The sequence below is a fragment of the Amblyomma americanum genome, chromosome 1 (assembly GCF_052857255.1).
Source record: "Amblyomma americanum isolate KBUSLIRL-KWMA chromosome 1, ASM5285725v1, whole genome shotgun sequence".
In the NCBI taxonomy this organism is placed as follows: domain Eukaryota; kingdom Metazoa; phylum Arthropoda; class Arachnida; order Ixodida; family Ixodidae; genus Amblyomma; species Amblyomma americanum.
Window position 1 is genome coordinate 114,981,310 of NC_135497.1, and position 22,125 is coordinate 115,003,434.

Here is a 22,125-nt window from a genome sequence, read left to right on the forward strand (position 1 = left end):
TTAAACCCGGTGGAGAATTGCGCGGCACCAGGATTTGAACCCCGGTCCTCTTGCACGCGAGGCGGATGTTCTACCTCTACGCCATCGCTGCAATTGCAAACTGTTCTAATTCTGAATTTCAGCCAAAGGTGCCCAAAAATGTGACAGTAATTGAGAGACAATTCCATTTCTTGCTTTTAAGAAGCAACAAAGTGTAGAATACTGCATGAAGTAACAATTCTTTGACTGTTGTGAGATTCACCTGCAGCCATATGACGAAGTAGTACATTGAAATAACAGAGCAAATGCCAGGTGCCAACCAAATATCATGCTAGTAAGCAGCAGTACATACAGTTCTCATCATTGTCTGCTCCATGAAACCACGAGGACAAGAACACAATGAACACAGAAAGAAGTGCACCATGACTAAGTACCTGCTGGTCTCTGTTCACATTTTCAGGGTGAACAATATTTTTGAATGAGTCCTGATGCCATGCCACAGTGCTATTGATAAATGGGCAGCTGAGCAAGGAGAGCAGACCAGTGCACATGAATTCATGTTCCACTTTTAGTTGTCATCATTCATAAAAAATGGCTCTGCACGCATGACTCCCAGGTGGCAGATATCATATGAAAGTATTCAGTCCAAAGAATGCTATGAACTCTTAACAGGCCTTTCAACTCCTGAATATATCAACTGACATCTTAGTGTGTACATGCTACAGCCAGCATACTGTTGTGTGTGGCGCCCAAGAAAGAATGCCTCATCTATAGAGGTCACAAGAGCTACAATGTGCCACCATAGAAACCCATGAAAAGGTTGCTCACCAACACTGTAGCCTTTTGTGATAAGCACTCCCAGTTTTCACGAAACGATTCTTCTTTCTCTTCTGGGGATGCAGCATCTGGTTCTGAGCATGCACTGTCAGAGCTCCTATACAACGGGAAGTGCTGCAATAAACAGCTCTTTTAAAGGCATCCAAATTTATGCACTAAGAGAACACACACTAAGAAATAGCATTCTTGGTCCTAGGGGCCCTTTGAAACTCAACCACTTAACCTGCAAAAGTACAAATACTTTACATCAACAACTGAATGGCTGTGTGGTAGACTTAAATAAATGTTTAATTAAAGTTTAAGACTTACAAAAACAGGGAAGACATTTGGTGAAGTGTTAGTAGAGTTCTATATCAAGTTAAAATGCACTACCAAAGTCGAGAAAACAATCACAACATAGATATCTGGGTTGCAAAACCTACACATCAGCTTCTCTGTGCGACGCAAATTCCTTCACAATGGCAACGTTCTCTTACTTGGGACAATAGTTAAGAGCAGCCCTGACATCGCCTCGGCAACTTTTTATGGCAATGCAGCAGAGGCTAGGCAGGAAAGGGAAAAAAATAGCCCTTTGACCCCATGCCGTGGGAAGCGGGCTCCTCAGCCATAGCAACCCCGCAACTCTCTCCAACTTCTCTTTTCACCCCTCTGCACTCTTAGCCTGAACAACGAACAACCCATTCAAAGGGCCATCTCGTTCCTTTTCCTTTGAATGAATCTGCCAAATCTTTTTTTCTGACCAGGTTTTCCCAAGCACTACTGCAGAATTATTTAATAAACTCCGAATTATACACAAGAACGCAACTAACTTTTTGAAATCTGTAAACAATTCTGCACACAGCACACCCAAACCTTTAATCTAACCCCTTCAGGAGCCATTTCTGATTCCGACAAAAAACAAATATTTTTTGGCCTAACTAGCATATCCAAGACTCAAGGAAGCCAATTCACTAGTTTCACACCGGAAAGCACCAATAGTTAATTTTTACATGGATATACAAAATTTCTTACAAGCTCTCAAAATAATTGAAAACTAATATTAAAGCACCCTGATTCATGAAATCAATGACCTAGGTATTTTGGAATCATTTTGTGTTTCGAATAAGCATATGACGCAAGAAATTCAGAAAAAAATAAATAGAAATTAGTACTAGTGGAAAAATCGGTCAGCAAGAAAATAGTGGAAAACGTGCTACCAATCTACACAATTGTGTACAATGCGGATTAAAAGTTTAGCCAAGCTCAGGGAGCATACATAAGTAGACAAAAGCTGCGCATGAAGAATATAGCATTTTCTCACCATAAGTATTATAGGCCGACCATTTGTTCCCAGTCTGTCACCCTTTTGGCAGCTCTTTGCTCGTGTCACCTACACAAAAGAGCTGTGACTCAGGCTGATATGCACTAATATTTTTTTACAAGATTTCAACACAGCATTTACAGGGATCACGCACATGCTTACAATATTTTTATATAAACCGAGAAAAAAAAAGATTTGATTGCAAACAGCACTATGGCCACCATAGTTTGAACCAAAGGCGGACCAAAGGCCTTATTTTCTTAAAGGGACACTGAGGAGAACTCTATCAATTTTTTTTTGTTATCAAAATCTGATAGTTCGGCACTTCATAGCTTTGTTTCCACTTGTCCGGGCGCGAAAGATGCATTTATTTCAAAGAAATTTGAATTCGAAGATGAAAAAGTTTTTCCCGCCGCTCTGATTCAAACTCAGGGAACTCTTATGACGGCACGGCAACTCTTATGACGTCACAGAACGGAGTGACGTAAACGTGACGTAAACGCAGACTCCGTGATTTCTAATGGCTAGCTGTGCGGTGCGCAACCTTTTTTAGCCAGCCTCAGAGATTTGTGGATTTCCATGAGGTAACGAAAATTCCTCCAAGGTGGCGCCTCTTGTCCTAGGAAGTCATCACGCTTGTACTTGCGAGATTGGCCTGTGGCGGCGATACCTGTATTTTGGTTCTTGCTATTTTCTACATTACAAGAGCTTTACTTTCAGTAAGAGTGGCGTTTTTGTGATCAGGAGCTGCTATTCTATCGATACAAGCCAACTTCAATTTCTCCTCAGTGCCCCTTTAAGCATTTCATTCCAGAGAAGCCAAGTGCCAGATTGGGTCAAAGCTTTTACCCAGTAGAAAACCAATGGGTGCCCAGAAGCACTTGGTATCGGACCCCGGCGCCCCCGCATGTGAGGCAGATACTCAAAACTACAAGGCCGGTTCTGAGAAGCAAGAAAAAGAAGTGCACTGCTTGTTTTTTTCCACACTTATTATGTAAGGCTTACAGCAACTACTGCTCTTACCTTTGTTGGAACAGAAAAGAACAAATAATAAAAACTTCAAACTTGGCACCGAGATCTCATCATAGCAAGCCTAAGGAAGTATTAACAATAAAGAAACAAAAACAATACTTAGAGTAAGCGTGATATGTCAGGTATGGAAAAAAACAAACAGTGCAATTTTACAAGTAAAAGTAAAGTAAAGTACACTAAGGCCACAATGAAATGCGAACAGCACCTGTGAAAAAAACAAAATATTAGCTGTGTACATTCTGCTGCAGAGTGCAAATAGCCTGATTCATGCTTCTAGCTAAAGGGTCTACAGAAGTACACATTCATAAACCAGCTGTAAAGAAAAATTTCTCTGCAAATTAGAGAAGTATGGCATACGCGCGTTCACGTATCATTCTGGCCTAACTGTACATATTGTACGCATCATTACGAATTCAAAATAACTAAACAACCAACTACTCAAATAAATCACTAATTGTAACATGCAGCACCATTAAATAGAAAGCCCTAAGCAGCTACCTTCAACCCAGTATTATGCTCAGCTGGCCAGCCAGAAAAAAAATTTGCACCAGTCACTGATAGACTAAAATTGAAAATACCTTTACAACTCAGCATTGCACAAAACTTCAGAAGCTTGCTGAAGACCATGGACATGAAAAAAAATCCTGCTAGCCTTCACAGCCATAGCTACACAGTAGCTAATTGAGAAAACACACAAAGCATATAATGCTACTGTGCAATGTGACCTGCTACCACTTTTGCTTCCAGCTGAACTGCACTGTTTGCCATTACTTGATTTTGGTGCACACCAGCCAACATAAGCATAAGGCTGCTCTTTTCTTTTTTTACATACAATTTTGACAACCACAGCTGGCAAGAAGTTTTTGTGTACTGATATTTATGTATAGGTGCGGACAAAAGTAAACAGAGCAGGCTATTGGCTTCCAACATTTTTCACGTATTGCCTAATTGAAATTGCCAGCAATGGTGTGCCTACTGGTAGGGGGCGCCAGTGCGCTTTCTCATAGACGAACAATTTTTCTTCAGTCCCTACAGGGAAGACGTGTTTGCACTTAGAACAAAATCGCATGCCCAGTTTACTTATGTCCACACCTGTACACAACTGGGTATGCCTGGCCCATTTTCTCATTCCCATTACACATAGCTTTACTTTAAATTAGCAGCAAAGTCTGCATTTATAAATAACTCCTCTTTCAGTGAAGTCACACAGCTTGGAAATGCATACACCAGCATCTGCTGTACAAAGGAAAGTGCAACATGCTCTTGTTGCTACACACAATTGCATGCCCCTGTTTTTAATATCACACCTATGCATAAAGCATGTTTCGTGCTTATTTACTTATTTATTTATTTATTTAGAATAACCCAAAGGACCTTTGTGGTGAGAATATTACGTGAGGGGAGGGACAAAACAAAAATAAGAAACAATACAAAATGGCAGCAAAGACAATGCATAATAAAAAGTAGTGGATACCAACAGAGTAGTCATGCCAGATAAATTGTTAATAATAATAAATGTTGTTAGACTTTCAGCAACAAACATGGCTAACAGAATCACAGCATGTACAATGATCACTATCGGAGTGAGGAAAGCACCATACTGAGAATCTCTACCCATTTATTTATCAATATTTTGAGCCTGTTTAAGTTGATAAAGGTGCTGAAGGTACACATAATGAATTGCACACAAAGCATTGTACATGGCATGAGCAATTCTGATTCCTCTTCAAAGCATCCAGTTGTAGAAGCTGTACAAATGAACACATGTGGGTCAAGAGCTTTCCATTTAAAAATTTGTTTCTTTCAGAAAAATGAATATCTAAGGGCATCAATTCTCAGCACGTATGGCATAACAAGACGATGGTGATAAGTACATGTTGATGTCCTACATGATAGTTGAAGAATAAGTTTGGATTAAGATTTCGTTTTTTGTTATATGGTTGGCACTGTGGTCTTAACCTTTGTATTTTTCTGTGAGTAGCTCAAATTAGGACACCAGGATTTGAAAAACAGAGGTGCCATTGACTACATGCAGCGATAAGCAGAGAAGACAAATCTAGCTGCATGCCAGTGGGCTCATTCAAGTCTATTTATCAGATGATGTTGATGTGCGTTCCTGATTGCACTGATACACCAGCCACACAACAGTTCTTTTGAATTTTATTTACACCATATGGAACCTCTTAATACTTTTCTTCCAGAAAAATGCCGGTCGATTTGCGTAGTTAGGCCAAATGCGAATTAGGTGCGATAGCACTTCAGTTTTCAATTCAGTTCTGGTGCCCAGGTCTATTGTTCACGGATGGAAGTTGTTCGGATAGCAATAATGGGTTGATGCCCATACATGCAGAATTGGTCATTATCTACTTTATATTCATAGATCATTGGGAGTCCTAATACTACTCATGGCACAGTGGTGCAGCATTTAAGCGATGCGCCACTGCCCTGCGATTGTAGCCGCTGCCATCGGTGGTGCTTATGAGACCTAGGTTTCCCTTCCCGAGTAACCTCTCATGGCCAATCATTAATTGAACTGCCACCTGCCACACTGGGCAGGTTGCCCACAACCCAGTAATCAGGTGGACAGCCTGCCACAAAGCATGCTTCAGACAGACAAACAAACAAACAACGACTAAATGCAGGGAATGACCACTATAAGTGCTAGCGCACTAAAACCAAGCTTTGTTAAAATTATTTATAAATGTTGTCAATGTAATCACTCAGGTTATAGTTGCTGGTGATAGTTACACCGAGACACTTAATTTGGTACATAGTTTGATCAGCTGTTGCCGAGTGCCCAAGAGAAGAATACCATGTAAACTGATTTGCAAAAATTTATTCCTATGTCTCACTTATCACAAAAACAACAAATGCTTTCAAAGAGCAGCTCCAGTGCTTTTTTGAACATTTTGAGTTGATAATCACATCGCATTCTTTAGAGTCCCTTCTCTCCGGTACAAAAAAAAAAACATTTTTCAAAATACCGAGAATTATTTGAAAACAGCAAAAACTAGGAAACCAAAACTGAAACTGGGTTTGGGCAAATTATGACATCTCGACATACCGGACTATGACGTCATGGATACTATTCTAAAACTTATTGTACGTGCATTTATTAGCTAAACTAATGTAAACAACAGCCTGGGTCATTATTTGTCTAAACTGACCAAAAACAAGCTTGAAAATTTGCCCTTCAACAAATGCACAGTGAATATCAATTAACATTCCAAACTGTGACATCACAGACACGCAAAGTTGTCAGTAGAAATCACCAATAGAAGATTTTAAAATTCATTTGTGCTGCATCAACACGTCACCTGGCTGCGAAATTTGGCACAAATGACCATGAAACTGCAGAGAACTTACCCTGGAGGTTTCAGTAAAATTCGTGGGAGTACAAAAAACACTTTAACTGTTACTGAACAAAAGTTGGTCATTCATGTTTTCCACTCAACGGAATAGCAAACAGTTACCAATAAGCAATTGAATCTATACTAACAGGTTCATATTATCTGCAGTAGTGTTGATGTAAAAGTAGGAATAATTGGCAACCAATACCAATCCTTGCAACACCCTGGATGGTCCAGGCAAGGCAGACGACTGCTAACCCACTAAGCGAACAAATTGCTGCCAAACGTGCAAACAGGTACACACCTATCCAAAAAACTTTGCATTAACTTCAATATCATACAGTTTCTGGATTAGCTTCATTTAGCAAACATGTCGTTTTCCAATCGGCGATCCGGAGCATGTTTCTTTCCTCCATGAACCAAAAAGCATGCTTCAATTTGTGATTTGGGTTCACATCCTGAGTACTCATTGGCCAAGACAGATTTTAAGCTCCTTCATGGATTTGGGGCTCTGCTTCCGACCACCGATTGAAATATGCCATTAGTTAAGTGCTTTCGACAGGATTAATGTAATGATGTCAACTTTTTCAAATCAACTGTATTATTGTTAACAAATGACTGTGTAACATGTGTTTTTGTAAAAGGGCTGTTACTTTTATACGTTCAACTAGTTGCTGCAATTTTATATGCTCAGATATTTTGTATACCGTACATATTATTATTAGGTATGTGTTCCACACATCCAGTATGTTCTGTTTCCTAAATTGGCATCACCCTTGCCATTAGCCAACCACTTGGCAAGGTGCACATTTCCAACGATGTGGCAAAGGTTCTAACTGGACATCTGGACATGCATTTGCAGTGCTGCGTCGTTCAGTATTATCTCATGACACCAAGTTTTTGTGGCATACAATCCTAATGATGCATATGCTTTTTCTTTTGAAACAGTTTACACCATTACTTCAACGTACTGTCATGAATAAAAGCGGTGTACACCATGCACTGTTGCGTGGCCTGCTGATCTTGCAACCCCTTTCAGCATTTTCCTCGAGAACGAGCACTAGAGACTGAGACGAGCAAACTGACATACTTCCAGATAAAAATGGTCACCTCTATGATTGTCTTGCCTGCAGGTGCTCCTAGTAAGTGGTGCTACAATACAGTCAAACTGAAGCTCACGTGGTATACACCTCTTCTGCACTTAACAGTACCTCCTATGGCTGCATTATGGCAGTGTTGGTTGTTTTTGCAGAGTTAGAAGTAAAGGCTGTTACATCCTTAAGCAGTTTTAACACTGGATCACTGTACTTCCATTCACAAGGACTTCTTTTACAGCAGGTTCGGAACCATACAGAACCAGGCCTTTGTCACAAGTACAGAGCCCAAGGGATTTACCTCTGGGACTTACGGTGTCTTTCGTTATGCACCACCAGCATTGAAAGTCTCTTGAAGGTGCGAGGAACTCTCATCCTCAGCCCTTGGCAAGTTAGAATTTCCACAATTGCTACAAGATCCCTAATACAAGACTTAGAAGGAAACTCCTTGGGCTCCATACTTTTGGAAAAGGGTGTACCACCAGAACAATTCTGGTGTGCAGTGAAGATAGTTACAAAAAAAACTATTTTAAAAAAAGAGAAGCAATTTTGCTACCATTAGCTCTGAGTGAGCCCACACATTAAGGTGCATAATCACTGTAGGATTTGACTTTGTCTTTCTCTTCTACGGCTCTAACCTCACCAAGAACCATTCCCAAGCTCTAAATTTGCAGAAAGTACTTCAGAATGTGGTCAGAAGTAGTCGCAGTTCTGAAAAAGCTGAATTTCTAGTTAATTGCCACCTTTGTACAGTGCATCAAAAAACAATACTTTGCCAAAAACTTCACAGCTGTACACTGTACACACCAGAGACTTTCTTGTGAGAAAGCACTGAAGGGTAAGTGAGAGCTTAGCACAAGTTAGGGGCATTGAATAAAAAACAAAAACACATTTTTTCCTGAACTTGCAAGTCAACAATGCTTATGTTCACCAGTTTGCCAAAGCAACAATAAAAAGAAGACATTTACAATCACCAACCTTTCCTTCTGAACACCGCAGCTTGTGCCGGATTTGCTCCAACTCTATTTTAGCACGGGCACAGAAGTTGCAGTTGTCCCCATACAATGCCATGCTGTTGACAGTTACGAATAAGTTTCCCTTTATAACAGTCAACTTCAAGGCAGAGGTGTTAAAACTCTCTTCGAAACGATCCACAAAATATTCGTGCATCCTGAAACAGCAACCAGTAAAGTTATAGGCAGGTAAACAACACCTACAGCTACACATGATGCCAAGTAATGCTGAAACAAGAGAAATTGCAAAGAACAAAACAATTACACTGTCTTGATTCAACACTATTTGGCACCACATTCAGCAACCACCAATGATAAGGTCACATCCTGCTTACTGCTACCTACCTGTAATGAAAACCAACATCATGATTTCCAACTGCAACAAGGACCTTCACATTAGCAGGCACATAAAAGAGGTCCCAGAAGCGCTTCATGTAAGCCTTGAACTCTTCGTCACTGCTCCACTGGCCTTCATCAAAAACATCACCTGTAGGGGTACAATAACAAGTTGTAATGGTTTCTGGAGCACTGCAGTTAGCAAGCATTCAAGTCAGAGGTTAAATTCCACTGAATATGCCTCGCTACTTAGCATAAAAGTTTATTTCCACATAAAAAAATTCTGTGGAATTGAACTGAAAAAAGAGGCAGCTCACCTCCTTATCATTTAGTACAAGTGCTCGTGCAGACTGTAGCACAGGGACCCAAGTTTAAAGAGTCAAAGCAAGAGCTCTGCTCATACCTATTTACTATGTGTAAGCATGAGCACCATTATCTGCAGAATCCTAAGAATGCATTCTTGGGATATTAACAACTTGGAAAAGAAGAGCTGAAAATTTCTGAGCAAACAGCACAGCACTTTCTGCAGTGTCCCTAGATTCTTCTTTCATAAAGCATGTGTAGCAATGTTGGCACAGTTAAGGAACATACCGCATCTTCTGGAATACAATTTGAGGACTGTACATGTTTACACTTTAAAATTTTGCACCCCCAGTAAGTGGTGCTACAATACAGTCAAACTGAATCTCAAGTGGTATACACCTCCTCTGCACTTAACAGTACCTCCTATAGCTGCATTATGGCAGTGCTGGTAGTTTTTGCAGAGTTAGAAGTTAAGGCTGTTACATCCTTAAGCAATTTTAAAACTGCTTAACCCCCCCCCCCCCCCCCTCCTACGGACAAAGACAACTGCTTGTCCATGTCTGCGGGTGTTTTTTCCTTATGTGTTTGTGGTTTTCGCACTGCATTGATGTCCCAAGACTACACAGTATTTTTATTTTCAGAATTTTCAATTATAACATTCCATGCCCAATGCAACTCCCAGTACCAGGAGTTTTTTTTTTTTAAGTCACACTTGCACCATGCCTCTGCTGCCATTGTATGACTGATTGTCTGCTTGTTTACTGGCACTAGCTGCTACCTCAATTTCAATAAATATCGCAGGCATACTCTGTCCCAATTAGGAAAGTAAAGCTCACGGTTGACCATCAGCACCTGACTTACAAAACTCACGCACAAAATCTTGTACGTATCACATGTGATGAGTGCAACCAATGCATTGGTTTATGATTTGCCCTGCAGTCAGTGCTATGGATGCCTGTCCAGAGCACTTACAATTACAGTTAAAAGACAAGCCTTCTATCAGTTTTGAAATCACAGACCTTCTGTCTCTGACAGTCTGAATCATACCAATCTTAATGAGTTCAGCGACTGCAATGCAATTATGATAACTATATTGTCAATGGCAAAAGATGAGTCACGATACTATGCACTTTTTGAAATAGTAAAACATCAAAGGCAATAAGCACATGCATATTTGTAATGATCTGATTAGAAGACCAGTTTTTATAATATTTCACTCTACAATCCACACCTGTACTCACACTGGGTGTGGAAAATCTAATAAAAGATTTTTTTTTTCCAGCTAAACTGAGCCCTGCAGCCTAGAAATTACGACAACTAAGGTCAAATTCTGGTGCTCATTTATTGAAAAAAAAAAATGGTAGATGCTTTTTCTCATTTATTTTTAGTTCAAACATCATTGTGTAGATGGTGAATGATCCAATTAAAAAACTAACACCAATGATTAACAATTAAAAGCAAAACAAGGTACAAAAGAAAGACCCAACAAGGAACACTGGACGGGAGAAGCCTTAGCACAGCTTTCATCCTGTGCCTGCCTTTCTGCAAGCCTACATCTTACAAAACCAATGGGCAAGAGCGGTCATTACTGAATGAACCACTTTTGCATTAAAAATGCAAAATAGCCCCTCAAGAGGTGATGTCGCATATTTAATTACAACAGAAAGTAGTTAGGGATCATTTCCACTTAGCTCTGCAGCAACAATGAACAGTGAGCTTTGCTTAAAGTTCTGTTGAAATAACGACTTCAATAAATCTTACAAATTTTTTGGTTTTCATTTTAATTTACTTTTTAAGAACATATCACACATTAATAATTCATGCTGCTGGCATTTTTCAAAACCGGCTGGAGGTTTTTTCTTTAATTTCAGAAATACTAAAGCACCAACAAATTACAGGCTACCTAGAGTTATTCCCGTCTCAGATAAAGTTTGCATACGCTACATTTTTTACACTAATATTAGCTTGTGCACAGAAAAAAAAAAGTGACGTACACTCTGTGATGATGAGAACAGAGTAACAAAATCGACCAGCTTCTGCATACAGCTTATTTGTCTACAGACAAAAGAAACTCCATCGAAGTCAATCATAATTTCCCGACAGAAGCCTTAGAAATTTATTTGCTGAAGACACAAAAGGTTGACATAATAACCTTGAGATCCAATATCTTTCTCACAAAATTATCGTTTGTGCAAAACTTGAGAGAGATAAGTACCTTAACATTTACACTAAGGTAATTCAGCAAGATAAAACACAGTATAAAAGAAAAATCCATTGCTTGTAGCAGAATTCTAAACTCGGCCACACATGTCAACCAAGTGAGCTTTGAAGCAGCCCACATGTTTCATTCTCTCGAAACTATTCAGCCTCAAAAAACACAATCCGACTTCAGGATTTTAACAAAAGAATTTCAGAACACCTGGTGACTTCTACCACATAACAGCACCTCTGACTATCACCAAGAAAAAGCTACATTGCTGCCACAAAAAGTGCAGTTGCCCATATATGTGTGAATATACAGCTGCCAAAATGTACTCTCGTGCTCAATATGAGCTGCAACACACGAGCTGTGGCAGGAAGCCAGTCCTAGAAACACTGCGAGCCCAGTGCTGCTGGAAATATGTGCACACAGTCGTTGATGCAAAGACCAAAGCCCACTGAATTTTGTGCAGCTTGGGTGCTCTGTGTAATGGCACATTATTTTACTAGAAAGCAAAATCATCAGCCGATGCACTCCAGAGGCATTGCAAGTCATATTGATCACGAAAGTAGAGTCATGAACAAAAGATTTCAGGATGCAGATTTGTGGAAAGTAATTTATTCCTGTGTTGTCAGTTGATATTTGTTCCTGCAGATGGAACACGCAAGTCCTTTTATGCTACTATACTTCTCATAGGCTTGCTTTGCCTGACCATGCAGAAATAAATTTTTTTCTGCAAACCCACATCCAGTAAACGTTTGTTCACGGCTATACAGAGCAGTATTTAATAAATGTTAATAATGTAACCCCAAGATTTCACTGCTGTAGTTCAAATAAAAGTGCACTAGACACACAACCTACTACGCCACTCTACACAGGATATTAATGTACCACAGTTCTGGAAATACATGTACTTTTAATCAGTCTCTGCATACATTTATTTTCCCCTCTTCCTTTTCACCTGAAATGGCAAGCATTAATTAGCATGAAACAGTAAAATATATAAACAATAATATGATGAAAGTCTCACCTAGAAAAGCCACCACCTCAGGACGATGCAGTGTCAAAGCAGTCTGAAATGTGCGGTGCATCTGCCATTCCCTTTGAGGAAGACAAGGTGAAATTTCCGGCTGTTATAACCACATTTCACTATCATTCTGGATATATCTGTGCATTGTTTATGACAAAAAAAAATTGGCGGTGGTTTAGCTCTGGTTAAACCTGGAGTGACGCGATAGCTACAGCTGGCCGAGTGGAACTTGCTCAGTTGAATTGCAAAGTGCTGCCGGCAGCTGCTCCGCACCACGTGACCAACCACGTGACAGCGTGATGGCACAGCCTGGGGTGGTGGTGCAGCCACAGGGCGCCGGTGCAGCCACAGGGTGGCGGCACCGCCACCGCCACGACGCTGCCACGCTGAAGGCTCGAAATGCTACCGTAATGTAGCTATCGCTACAAAAAGAAGAAAAGTTGAGTCCAGCATGGCGACAAAAGCTACTCGGTGCCTTTGACAGATCACCTATCTCAGTAACACGGCATCAGCTCACATGTTAATGCAGTGGCGATAATATGTAACATATAAATCCCAATCTGAAAATCCTGTTCCACAAGAGAAGGTATCAGCTAAAAATAGTGATTTCCGGCAGTGCATATAGGAAAGGACAATCTTTAGTTTAAAACACAGTGGCTAGTAAGAAGATGCGCACTGGTAAAAGGTGACCAGTTTACTTCAAAATCATTTCTGGACTGAGCTTGTGGGAGCATGAGATGGGCGATGAGGACACGGCAAGCGCAGCAGGCCCGATGCATGAAACGCACAGAGAACAAAGGGCTTCCTGCCCATGCAAGGCACAAGCGCATGACTGCAGTGTAGATTACAGTTTGGTCATGGCCGGCACCTTTAGCACAAACACAGCACTGCAAAACGCCACATTTTCTCCCGCTTAAGTGAGCAGCCAGTTCCACAGTTCTATGGCGGCCTGTAGCACCTAGGTGGCCTTCGCGTTCTCTGCGGATACCTGCGGGCGTGCAGAGTGGTCACCACAGCTGCATCATCACTTGAATTGTTGGGCACTACACCAGGAACTATGTGGTAGTCCCACAGGGTGTCTTGACAGCTGGAATCCAGGCCGGGGTCAGGAGGAGTGTGTAGAAGTCGATCACAGTGTCGATGCCGTAGCATGGTGCCTTCAGATGCTTGCACTTTCACAATGCAGGAAGCATGATCCTTCCCTTTCACTATGGTGCCCTGCACCCACTTTGACATTCTTGTGCAGTTTGGAACCAAAACAAAACTGCCCTATGAAAATATGAGATGTGGAACTGCATTGACAGGATTGCATGAACCGCTTGTGCTGGAACCATTTGACCACTGCTGGTTTAAGGGTGTCCAATGTGTTGCTTTCAGGCTGCCAGTGCTGCTGGCTTTCTTTAATGCTTTCCTGAGCAACTAGATGAAATGTTCAGCCAGGCCACTCGAACTCTAATGGTTTGGTGCCATTATGATATGGCATGCACCCAACTTCTGAACAAATGTCTTGAATTCTGCAGATGTTAACTGAGACAATGGTGTCAGGGTACCAACACCTGAAGAATATTTCATTAAGTCAGTCAGTTGTTCCTCTGCTTGATGTGTTCTTCATGATGCACACTTTGGGCCATTTTGAATAAGCATCAACGACAACGAAAAACAGGCACTGATATAGGGGTCCTGTAAGTCAATGAGCACGTTTCCAAGGAAACGTTGGCCATGACCATGGTTGCAACGGACACTGTTTGGAGCTCTGTGTCACTCTTGACATGATCTGAAACCTTTGTCTTGTGATTCTGCCAGGTTCTTCTTTAAAGATCAACTCTGCTGCCTCTCTCTCCCTTGATGCATTCTAGCTCTTCCTTAGAAAGGTCGCAATACTTGTGCAAGAGTTTTCTCACCACGGTCTTGGTTTCTGTGCCAGTCATGCCATGCACTGATGACAACTTGCTGCATGAAAAGACTGCATTCAAATCCAGAAGATGTTCAAGCCAGTGCCAACCCAGAATTGGCGGACCACTTTGCCCAACGACGTACAACTGCAAGACATGCATCTGTCCACTACGCTGAACACCAACCTGAACACACCTACGCTGAACACACCTGCAGGCCACACAAGAGCACCTGTGCGGGACTGCAGTAACAAGCTTGTGGTTTGCTGCTTGAAATGCAGAAAGAGCTCACGCTGTTGCTTTCTTGACATCACTGATATGCTGCTCCTGTATCCAACTCCATATTAAGCGACGTTCCGTTGATCACGATGCAGACCAGTATTTGCTTCAGGGTAGAGCAGCTGACATCATTTAGGGACTCTCCCCTGTCCTCAGAACTTTCATGTCCTTCTTCCCCCGGTTTGAACATGGAAGTTTTTGTCTGCCACACATATGCTCTGAACATGCTCTTTCTTCCCACAGCAGTAACATGTAGCTGACATGCAGTCTCTGCTACTGTGCTAAGGTGAACCACATTGGAAGCAAGTATTCAATGTCGGCCTTGCTCTTATGCACTTCCTCGCAGAAAAAGTCTGCTTCTGACTGGAGTTCTTCGCAGCATGCATTTTGTGCACGTCAGAAACAGGAGCTCCAATGTTCTGCACGACCGCTGCACTTTTTATAGTGGCATCCATTGCTAAGATTCGTTCGACAGCCTTATGAACTGTCAAATCCTTATCTTCCATAACACTTTGGATGTCAACTCTGCAAGCCACAGACAACTTCGTCGCTTTGAGCCTGATCCAAAAATTCTGTTAGGTTGCATTAGAAAGCCTTTGCAATTTTCCGATAAACTTAGCAAGAACTCAGTTTCAAGCAGTGAATTACAGTAAAACTTGGCTCACTCACCAAGTGCAGATGACTTGGGTGCCAGATGATCTCCAAGTGATCTCCGCAGCTCATGAAAACTCTTGCTTGATGCCAGGCTAGATGTGGTCAGGGTCTTGAGCAAGCTGTAGGTCTTGTGTCTGATGAAACTCAGGAATGCATGAGCTTTGTCTTGTTGAGGCACCTTGTTGAACTGCACAAACAAGGCTAGCCGTTCTTCGTACACAGCCCAGTCGCTCGAGGAGTCATCAAATGGCTCGATCTAGCCAAGTCGCCCTGTAACTTGCATCACTAGTGGTTCCATTTTTGGACGTTCCAGCGGTTTATGTTCCCACAACGAGAAACAGGGAAAACAATCTCAATTATTACTGCTTCACGTAGACCTCGCTAGATCCCTCGTCGCCATCGCCAGTTATGTGAAGAAGGAGCACAATGGAAAAAGGCAACCAGCTTATTTCAGCATCGTTTCCAGACTGAGCCGATGGGAACGCAAGATGAGAGAGGCAGATGCAGTGAGCGTGACAGGCTAGATGCATGAGATGCACTGAGAACAGAGGGCTTCCTGCCCATGCAAGGTGCAACGCGTGGCTGCGGTGTCGATAACAGTCTGGCTGTGGCCAACGCCTCTAGCACAATCATGGCACGACAAAACACCACAGGCTGTAAAAGCAGTTTATGCTTCACTGCATTATTCGCAGCAAACAACTGCACCTAATGGAATTAGAGTAAGGAAATTTTTGAAGAAGGCTGCATTAAGTGCAACATGAGTGTCATCAAATATAGCCTAGCACAAACTAGTATTACTCACTGATGTTCTTGGCTTTAAAATACTTTAAGCACTCAAAAGCATCTGGAATAATAATTTGATCACTTCCTTGCACTGTCGCCTCTTAAGCTGGGGCTAAGTACCACTTTCTTTTCTCAGCAAGAAGAGAACACTAACATGTGAATTAGCCATTGAAGCAAGCTGTCTTTCACAATAAGAAAGTTTTCAAACAAAACACAGACATGCACTGCATGACACAGCTCCATACATCTGTGCCCAGAGAAGCACAGCTGACTTTCATAGCACCACGCAATAAGTAGGCATCACGATGCACTGGCCTGCCTTATTTTGCAATAGAAAAATAAGAGGAATTATATGGTAGCCTATGCAACTCCACAGAATAATAAAAGGACTCTAGCAGCAAGATGTACAACACACAAGAAAAAAGACAGCACAGGGACTTTTTCTTCTGCAGAATCTGCAGAAAGAGCCCTAATGCAACATTATTTTGAATGGTCACAACAAATGAGATCACCTTAAAAAACAGCGCAAAGGACAGGAGAAGAAAAAGACAACAGGACGAGTCTCTTTCTTATCCAGTCCTTTGTGTTGTTTGTTAAGATGAACCCACACCAACTAGCCCAAATGTCTACTCTAGTGCAACAAATGGGAAACATCATTATTGGTAAGGCATTCAACACTACAGCCTCATAAGTTGCATCATATTTTCACCTTTTCCTAATAGAGCTTAGCAATAAGGGCACTCTGGGTATTGCCATATTGTTCGCTGAACTGTCGTGTGCACCTTGTGCTAACACAGTGGAAGCAGTAGAACCGGTTTCCGACAGTCCACAGAGGAGGTGTTTCAGCGACTACCTCGCCCGATACAAAGGTCTGCAGTACGTCATGTTGTCACCAGCTGCAGCTCAGAGAGAGAGCAAGAGACTAATAATGTATTTACACTGTCAGTGATCAACATTCAAAGAGTCATCCACATTTTGGTGGTTTTCAGTAATGCTCATAATACAAAACAAAATAAGCATAAACGACTGCCATTTCCTGACGCCAACACAATGATGCCTTCAAAAGGAATGCGTTTCATAGCTCACCTGCGCAACTTGTCAAACCAATGGCCACGTTTAGGACCCAAAAGATGAGTGTCGGAGAGTAGCATCATTTTTAATGGCTCTCTTTCCTCCTGACTGGAAAATCTGCCCTGTTCCAATTTCTCCACGTGAGGCCATGAGCACTGCCCAATCACCACATAATATATGACAACCTGAGGAAGAACAAGTGTCGTTCCAACATATCTTGGCTTTGTGTTTGGGAATCACAGAAGTCTCACGCTTTTTCAGTTAATACAATGAAAACTGTGTAATTGTAATTGTGACCAGACTTTGAGTCTGCTTAAATTCATTAAAGTACAGGTAATCATTAGAGATATTTACAAGTAACACAAAAATATGAACACCCTGTCACACACACAAAACCTCATAATGATAATGCGCCCCTAGTCATAAGTTACAGGGCCCATTGCATAGCACTTGTTGTTAAGTGCTCTAAAAAACTAACTCCAGAAATTCTATAACTCTAGCTTCTAAAGGAAACTACAATAATATTTTCAAAAGCACACAGAGTGTAAGGTGCACAAAATGAAAGAATAAGTTAAGTGAGCCTTTCATTGCACATGAAGTTGGTAAACATACCCTGACACTCTCGTAATGCATGCCCACTTACAACACGTCTTGGACATCCACGATGCTCTCTAGAACAAATGTTCAGCAGCAAAAGTGTTCATTGTTTTTTTTTTCTAGGAATACACAGAAGTGCTTCAACGGTAGCCTTCGTGCTAAACACAAATTAGTCTTCTAGGGCAAGTGGAAGCACTTTGGTCCTTTGATATTTAAGTGAAGTTAATCTTCTCATTGAAAGCTACAGCATTGGACAGGTGCTACATCTTAAATGAAAACTACAGAAGCAACAAAATAAAATCTTTTTAGAAAATTCATTTTCCCAAAATTTCAAAACAAGATCTTCACACACCAAAAACATGACGGAACTGACTAGTACAATAATGGCTGAAGTAATCTGCACCAACATAAAACACCTAGATGGTTGTTTACCTTCATGGTTAAACTGCATTAACTGGTTTATAATTTGAAAGCAAGTGATAAAAAGGTAATTCTTTTCTAATGCACAATAAAGATATTTAGATTACATTCCATTTGTGCTCTTTGAAGCAGCACAAATATTTGCTTGCCTACCCTGTTATTGCATAGTCTGATTTCCAAAAATGTTCAAATATTTATACACATAAACAGTACTTATCTGGTACAGCATTACCAGACACTGCAGCCCTGTCAGCTTAATATTTAAAACAAAGGAAGTTTACCTGGAAGTAACTCTTTCAAACATTTCTTAAAATTAGCAGTGCAACAGACGGGACATAGAAGATGACACATACACACATTGGTGCTGATACTATCAATAGAAGGAATTTTATTGCAACAGCAGCAGCAGCAATATGTACCACATGGCCATGTCCATATGCAATTTTATGCCATGGCTAATTTCTTTCTTGGACCTTTAAAACATTCCCGCAAAATGCATTGTGCCAAAAAATGACAGGGCAAGCCAAGTTGCCATGTGAGCAAGCTAAATTTTACAGAACAATTCAAAATTAAATAAAAACTAAGTGCACATAATTGTCAAATTTAAGGAAACTATGCTTTTAACGTACTTTGTGCTACCAACAGTCAACGAGTCCCTCACTATGCCTTCTACCTCTGTCTTAAACTGCAGTAGCCCTTCAACTTTCAATGCTATACGCTGCATTAAACCAAGTCCTGCATTTGTTTCATATTTGGCACCATTACCATGCAATAAAGCTTCAACAGTGACTAAGTAATGAAAACAGCTACTAAATATCCAGACTCCCCTTTCATTGCACAGCCAGGCCAAAATGAAACGCGAACACGCATGTGCCGTGCTTTCCTACTCTGCAGCAAGATCTTCCTTTATAGCCAGTTCATGAATATGTACTTTGGAGGAACCTTTACCCAAAAACATAAATTAGGTTAATTGTACACTACAGCTGAAAGTGCATAGGAAAGATATTTTGTTTTGTTCACAAGCGCCGCTTGCATTCCATTCCGACTTGACTCTGCACGCACTGATACAAGAAATGCATCAAATGTACACTGAATAAAGCACGACATAGGGTTTATAAGCTTTTACATTTCTTATAACTACTGCAGTTTTATAAATACAACTACAAATTGTCTTGCAAGTTTTTAAGCTACACACATTTAATGTATCGTTTGTCAAGTAATTTCTAGATCATAAGTGTCGTTATAGTCAGCACGAAGAATGGTGTCCTAAAAATGTACATACAGGCTCTACCATTGTGCTCAAGTTCCTGCCAAGTTATTTTGCATAAAAAATAAGAGAAAAGGAACAGAAGGAAGGATAAGGAGACACATTCGCAGAACAAGCTAAGTGCACCACTAGAAACCGCTACCAGCTTTTGGCAAAGCACATGAGGACCAGAAACAGAGTATAGACACTTCACAGGGATTGAATGTTCTCTTGTTGGGCTAAGCCATATTAGGTAGCACTATTTTGCAAAACCTCAGCCAAGCATGCCCCAAGTAAAATGTGTATTATTCTGAGCTCACAAAAGGTATTATGTATGCCACTGTAAGTGCTTTCAGTTCCTTGGAAAGCAGCATCCACTATTTTAAAGAGTCATTTGTCAGAGTACCAAAGCTGCCAGTCCTGAAACCAGTGACAGCATTAAAGACATCCAAATTCAAGACAGTGGAGCTTACAAAGGTAGAGGTACAGGCTAGATGATTCTTCATAATAACAAAATTGTGCAAATGAAAGACATGAAACAAAGGACAGAAAAACAGCATTGCGTTTGTGGGTTCCACCCTTGTCATTCGTGCTCTTTTGTTAGCATCACGATAGTTAATTTCGCTTCAAGGGTCCAGTTCCCGCCAGATCGCTCTAGTCCAGCTCTGTATTCTGCTAACCAAGTTGGTCATAAGCATGAACAAATTTCTCTGCCACAAAAGGGGGAACGAAGGCAGCATGCCTCCTCCCACATTTCTGCTTATTTTGTGCCCCTTTTGGGAAAATTCATCATTGTCGCCACCAGCCCTGGTTATGTCCACAGCAGGACAATGGCTTCTGCCATTGAATGGCTTCTGTCCTGCACCAGCCATGGTCCAGCAAAATTTCTTGTCTCACCTGCCCACCCGACATTCTGCTAGCCCTTGCTATACTTGTCTTCTCTTGAAATCCACAACGTTACAATAGCTTTCCTCAGTACAATTACAAGACTTTTGGTTAGCGTCCAGGTTTCAGCCCCATTGGTAAGTACTTTCAAGATACAACTGTTACGTACATTGCTTCTGAAGGACATTTGGAGGCTACCATTGATAACCTGAGAGTGTCTGCTAAATATGCTCCAACCTAATTATATTCTCCCCATAATTTCTTCCTCATAGCTTATGTCTACAGTCACTACTTAGCCTAGCAAATTCACTACTTCACTAAAGCAGGCTGGAAGGAACCACGGTCCCTTGCCCTTCTTCCTTGTGCCTGCCTATGCAGTGAACTGCAATCAAGATATAGCCCTCAAAGGACAGCCTCAACACGTTTTAAGAGATCAGTAAGGTGCAGGCTTGCTTACAAAGCATTAGGAGATTATTTGGAGCCACCTTTCAGCAATTTCCGGGTTTTTTTTTTTTTCTATCACAACAGCAATGGAAATCTGGTTTTTGGCTATTGGAGTTGGAGCATAATGCAGTAGGCTTCATTTAATTTGACATCAACTAATTTTATCGTTCAATATGACCACATTCAACAGGTGTCACTGCTCTTTTATGGTGCATAAAGCATTAAAATTCAAACTTATGACGAGTATCTGATCCTTTAAACTACAGAGAACCACTGGTCGGTAAATGACAAGCACTACTGGCCATTTTACAGGCATTACCAGAGCAATTATCTGCTCAAGTTATGGGGGCCTGTGCCAACGGACAGGACTGGTTTGAATTGGACCCACTTCAAGCATTTCAAATGCTGCACGAACTCCAAATAAAAAGCTACATCAGTGGAGTGCCAGAGACATAGACACAATAAACCATAAGTATAACAAAGAGTTTGAGCAAGGCATGGGAGAACTGAAGGGGGCACTGCTGAAGAGAAAAAAATAACAGCAAACTTACCCTACTTCACTAAAACAGCGCAGCATTGTTGAAGGCTTGCCAAGTGTCAGTTAATCAGAAGCTGAATTCACAAAGTTCCTCATACTAAAGGTCAGATCATGCTGGGTGTCCTATGTCTTTCATATCACAGGCCAGAACACTCATCTTGGACGTCACTTACATGAAAGCAGCAGTGTGAATTCAGCTGCTGTATAACTGGTAGTCTACTCCATTTCATACACCAGGTAAATGCAGTTAAACCTAACCTAGCGCTCTTGTTTGTGCTGCCTATATCCACGATACAAACATAGTGAGTTCATTGTGGTGAGCAAAAAAATAATAAATGCTTTGCTTGCATGCATGCTTATTACCCAATGCATTTGTCATGAGCTTGATTGAGTGTGCCCTCATTTTTGCTAACGATATGCTGTCGCTTTCTCATGCACTAGACCACTCGGCCACAATACAAGCGTGGAGTAACACACCTCTCTTTACTTTTTCGTGTGGAGTATAGGCATAGCTTAACGATGACAATCAACCATTTATGAAGCTACCCTTTGCCCAACCACTTCTTGTGCACATTAGTTCGACCTGGCACAAAAAGAAAATGCTGATGAGAGTGGCTTATTTTATTCCCCTAGTCCTGTTGCATGAACAAGTGTGGTATGCCCACTCCAAGAATATACTTTTTTCCTTGTCCACATATCGAGATATTCCCCCCTCCCCCATTTTCTCTTGATCATATTAATTTTTTGCAACATAATAAACAACCTAATAAACTTTTGGAAAATGGTAAATCCATCAGTCACTGTCTTCCAAATAACTTTTTGCTGTGAAGAGGGACTGCCAT

The 22,125-nt window shown here is 41.1% G+C and overlaps 1 protein-coding gene across 2 annotated transcripts in view; it reads right to left on the reverse strand.

The window, feature by feature from the left end:
• PGAP5 (Per1-like protein PGAP5) overlaps positions 1-22,125 on the reverse strand; it is a 52,552-nt gene that overhangs the window by 24,708 nt on the left and 5,719 nt on the right. For both annotated transcript variants that reach the window (XR_013310807.1, XM_077646582.1), the window contains exons 3-8: positions 17,169-17,338; positions 12,475-12,545; positions 8,951-9,092; positions 8,571-8,763; positions 2,117-2,185; positions 808-930 (exon numbers count right to left, since the gene is read on the reverse strand). Coding sequence is in view for 1 of the 2 variants with exons in the window: in XM_077646582.1 (XP_077502708.1) it covers positions 808-930; positions 2,117-2,185; positions 8,571-8,763; positions 8,951-9,092; positions 12,475-12,545; positions 17,169-17,338 (768 nt within the window). In the remaining variant the exon portion in view is untranslated. The remainder of the gene's footprint in view (positions 1-807; positions 931-2,116; positions 2,186-8,570; positions 8,764-8,950; positions 9,093-12,474; positions 12,546-17,168; positions 17,339-22,125) is intronic.